This window comes from Alosa sapidissima, chromosome 4, assembly GCF_018492685.1.
Source record: "Alosa sapidissima isolate fAloSap1 chromosome 4, fAloSap1.pri, whole genome shotgun sequence".
In the NCBI taxonomy this organism is placed as follows: Eukaryota; Metazoa; Chordata; class Actinopteri; order Clupeiformes; family Clupeidae; genus Alosa; species Alosa sapidissima.
The window spans coordinates 23,838,238-23,843,237 of NC_055960.1; the positions used below are offsets into that span (position 1 = coordinate 23,838,238).

General features: G+C 46.6%; 1 protein-coding gene across 2 annotated transcripts in view; it reads right to left on the reverse strand.

Moving 5' to 3' along the window:
* The window catches only part of fbln2 (fibulin 2), a 64,148-nt gene that overhangs the window by 31,282 nt on the left and 27,866 nt on the right, over window positions 1-5,000 (reverse strand). For both annotated transcript variants that reach the window (XM_042089846.1, XM_042089845.1), the window contains exons 4-5: window positions 4,427-4,559; window positions 525-741 (exon numbers count right to left, since the gene is read on the reverse strand). In XM_042089846.1, coding sequence (XP_041945780.1) covers window positions 525-741; window positions 4,427-4,559 — 350 coding nt within the window. The remainder of the gene's footprint in view (window positions 1-524; window positions 742-4,426; window positions 4,560-5,000) is intronic.

Sequence of the window (5,000 nt, forward strand, 5' to 3'; positions counted from 1 at the left end):
TTCTGTAAACAATACTTCCAATCTAGCTGGGGACCTAATGATGTTTGATGTTTAATAATATGGATACCATTCAGAGGTGGAAACAGCACATAAAGACATCCCATTCCCAGAGTTTAATTAAACAGCCACAGTATGATTGAACCTATCAAAGAACAGGACACAGAGGTACCCATGACTTCATTAATGCATTTCACCATTTGACTAGGAAAAGTAGCACATGTGTGAAATGGGAGTCTTGGTTGTACAGATTTTAATTGCATTTCTAATAGAATGGAAATAATCCTGACTCAGTGCTCTGTGCAATAATTCCCGACACCTGAAAGATCTCATGCTCTATGGAAATGCATAAGGAGACACCTTTGTTTTCACTGTCAGACACTCAATTTCCACCGTTTCAAAAGCTAAGCCACTGCAATGTGTCTTGTGCTAATTTGAGTGAGCTGCAACCAGGAAAAAGATGTGAGGTGCCATGGCGACCCACGCTGAACCTCTGCCGTTGGAATTCTGCCTTTGGCTCTGCCCACCTTTCTCTGGCGTGGCGGTGGGCCTGGGCATCTCCTTCCTCCTGAGTGCGGGTCCGTCTGGCACGTACCCTCCCAGCGTGCCCTCTGCATCCTCCTCCTCCTCCTCACAGCAGGTCAGCAGGATGTGGCCACAGGGGTAGTCCAGGTACTGGTGGGAGTGGCAACCGAGGCCCGCCTCCCGCAGCTGCAGGCCCAGAGAGCAGCAACTGCAGCACTCCTGGAAGGACACACACATACACACAAACACACACACACACACACACACGCACACACAGAAATATTCAGCAAAACACAAACGTCATTACTCCTGAGGGGTTCCACACCACGCAGAGAATTGCACAACACAACACAGACAGCATGGTTACACACACACACACACACACACACACACACACCCAAGCATTACGCAAAATAGCAAAACACAAAGTGAGGGGACCAAAGCAACAAAGAATATTACACAATATATCACAAAACTACACACAGCATAATAATCTCTCTCTCTCTCTCTTTCTCTCTCTCTCTCACACACACACATACACACACAAAATATCCAGCAAAACACATTCTTCATTACTCCAGAGGGGTGCAACATTGCACAGAGGATTACTCAACACACAGCAAAACAGAATCTCTTTTTCACACACACACACACACACACACACACACACACACACACACACACAGCGCTAGTTTTAAAACAGCACAGCCACCCTCCATTTGCACCATTAAACAAGACCATCTTCATCACTTTATGATATATATAGCAGCCAGCCACCACCGCAAAAATGTATTTTACACCCCAGAACCTCTGTTGAGAATAAATAACAAACAACTGCAAAGCACAGGGCTTAGCAAGCTGAGCAAAGCCTCCTGATCACACACGAACACATTTCCATGCCATCCATTGTGGTGTGGACACCCCTTCAAAGGGGATTTGTTTGGGTTTGAGGCATTGCTTATGGGCATAAAATCATATGAAAAGCTGCTGGAGGAGCTTGTAGCGAGTTTACCAAACCCAGCAGCCTGGGGAGAACAAGCCACAACATCCATTTCCCCTCCAGAAAAGGGGATTCCTAGACGTCTGGTCTGATCGTCTGATTTCATTAGATTCACCCATTACTTCTGATAACTTCCTCAGGCGCAGTCACTGTGAGGTTAGCTGGCTTGCTTTCAAATAGATACCCCCCCCCCCCCCAAACACACACACACAGACAAACACACACACACACCTATGACCCATTAGATCCAATTATTATAGTCCATTGCAACATGATACAGAAAAGTGCAGCAAGCACTCACCGCCGGGCACACAGTAAATGACCAAGCGCACAGCAGCACAGTATAGGCCAGGCCAGGCGTCCACGCAGACATGGTGAGATGGGTGTAACAGGCCGTGACAGCACAACAAGATCAGAGGGGAGTTCAGATCAGATACAACTCTGATGCCCTCCAGGTCAGGCACGTGTTCCAAAGGCAGCTGTTTTTTGTTTGTTTTTTTGCCACAATGCAGAACACACATGGATGGATCTCTGCTGGCACTGCTTGTAGTGACAAGTTACATAAGGTAGCATAGATGATTAGCGGTAAGCCAACAACACACCACAGGTTCCATTCCCAACATCTGTCCCACCCACTAACACATGAAGGGTGTAGAGCTTCATCACAACACCACCTGCAGCCCACGACACAGCATCAAAAAGCTCAACAGAGCACCGCATGGAGTACAGCAGTGTAGAACAGCAGAACTACATCATCTATTAACCCGCTGGACAATGATCAGATTAATTTGGTCCTGAATCTTAATTAGAAGCTGCACACCACTTTGCTTTGTCACACAGCATTGATATACATAAATAATAAAGCCTTTTTAATAAGTCTGACAAATAACATTAAACATTATGCAAAGATCCACTATACAGTGGTGAAGAACCACAGCCTTTAACACACACATCAGTTATAAAGACCAAATACCCCATACAAAAACATGCCACAACGCACAGAGGAGCTTAACTGATTGTAGCTCTGCCAAAAAACCCAAACCCAATACCCCTAGCCTGGCAGCAGAGGTTAAACACAAGATAATATTGGGAAACATGAAGCTAAATGGCTTTGCAGAGTGGTCCATGGTGATGCGACCAGTAATCTGGCCCAGAGTGCAACACGGCTCACTGCTGATAACAGGGCCTGATTTGTTGTGGCCACAAAAATGTGAGGCTGCATTGTTGCTGGGAAACACATGTTGAGTGCCTTGGCCAAGACAGTGCGTTTCTCTTGGCATGACAGTGTTTGCACTCTGCCTCTGCTAAATCAAACCATACACTCTGCTGTTTTGATGCAGCAGGGCAATTGTTCAGTACCAGGAGAACTGGAAAGATCGACCAAAAAATGTACAAATGCCAGAACAGCACAGCAACTCTCTCTGACTCAAGCTAACTCTGAATTAAATGTCCCCCTTGTGAGATGTTTGTGTTCACAGATATATCTGAAAATGAAATCTTGGGGCAAACAATCCGCTGCTTCTTAGTCTCGGCTATACAAAACATATAAAAATTTGCACTGAAAACAAAGTGCGATTTCCTGAAACAGATTCAGTAGATACTGTAGCATGCTGGCTTACAGTGGAACACAGGAGAGGGCACAAATATGGCAGGCTGGTGGGGACTGCATGGCTAAAACCAGTAACCCTGACTTCAATCAGACACAGCAAAAAAACACCTGCCTATGGACATGTCATGGACTCTCAGTCATGCACAGACTCTCAGTCAAAATGTCGGTATTGGGGCACAGTCGCTGTAGCAGTCCTGGAGTGCCTTGCTGTATGTGTTCAAGCTGTTTTCGCTTGAAATTGTGGCTTTTTAGGGCTTGTCATGCCAGGGGTCAATGGCTGCATTCCCCACAGCTGACACAAATAAATAGCTTTGCGTGAATTTTTTGGCAAACACATCAAAGCTCCCTGGCCCCAACGCTCTGGAATTAACATTATATGGATATTCAAGATATTCAGCATTTTCAGACCCAGAGTGCCGTTCTTATTCCTACATGGGGGAAAAAAAGCTGAATTAGATTGAGAACACTTTCAACTGACAGCGGTGGGGATTTGGGGCAGACGGACCTCCGAGCGTGGCCTCCACAGCGTGGACGTGGACCTGCGGCCCATGGGGTGTGTGTGCCGTGTGGCTGGCTGAAAAGCAGTCGCCCCTATACATGACGTGCTGATTGTCTCATTGCTGTCTAATGAAAAGCCCTTGTTGCAGATGGCAGTAATCACCATGCAGATAGTGCTCTGCTCTTATCTCAAGAGAGAGACGCAGCTACTTTGTTTTAGCCATTTAGGTGACACTTTTATCAGGTTGGCTTCTATCCAGACCAATGTATTAGTGCAGATCTGTCAAACCCCAGATAGAAGCTAGTTCTGGAATCGTGCTGCATCCAGGCCGGATGTGGGCTAACGTTGGCTGCCGCCTGGGATGTAGTTCTTCCACGGATGCCCCTAACCTTGACACTGCCAGGTCAATGCTATCACAGCGAAGCTACAAACGATGCATCCATTATCTCCTCCATTAAAAGTGTGCTGGGCCACATGTCCACTTTCATGGTAAATGACAGGTGCTGCAGAGCAGCATGGTAGGAAAATAGAGTGCGCACGGTCGGACACGCCTGCTAGACATGTGTGTGTTTGTGTGTGTGTGTGTGTGTGTGTTTGTGTGAATGTGTGTGTGTATGTGAGTGTTTGTGTACGTGTGTGTCAGCATGTGTACATGTGTGTGGCATGTGTGTGTGTGTGTGTGTGTGTGTGTGTGTGTGTGTGTGTGTGTGTGTGTGTGTGTGGTGTGTGTGTGTGTGTGTGTGTGTGTGCAGTGTGTGTGTGATGCGGTACGGGGCATGCATGCGGCGTGACTCGCCTGGTAGGAGTCCTCTCCACAGAGCCGTCCATCCGGTGGAGCCTGGCAGGCGTCCCCCCCTCTGGCAGCGCTCATGCCAGCCAAACACCTGCTCTGCCTCAGGGCGCCCGTGCAGCACTGCTCCTGGACAACGCTGGCGCAGGGGACACAAGGACAAGCCGTGGACACTCAAAATTAGAAACAGGAGGAGACGCAAGGCGCTGCGACAGACTGACGCGGCTCCAGGGCTTAGAGGGACAACACTCTGACAACTGTCAGGTGTGTGTGTGTGTGTGTGTGTGTGTGTGTGTCTACCAGGTGTCATCTATTATGAGTCTTGAGTAAAAATGTTAAATAATGTTCAAATGCTATGTGCAATGTTCTGTGTAGTGTTATGCAATGTAATTATTTAACATAAGGTCACAATTTAATATAGACATACATATTTGATGTATTTTACATGATTCTGAGTTAGAAGACAGAAAATGGTGCACTAAACTATTAATTGGGGAAAAACTGTGCTGGAACACAACAAATGTAAGAACACAGCATAAGGAAAAAATGTAAATAAATCATTTAGAACAAATCTAAATAT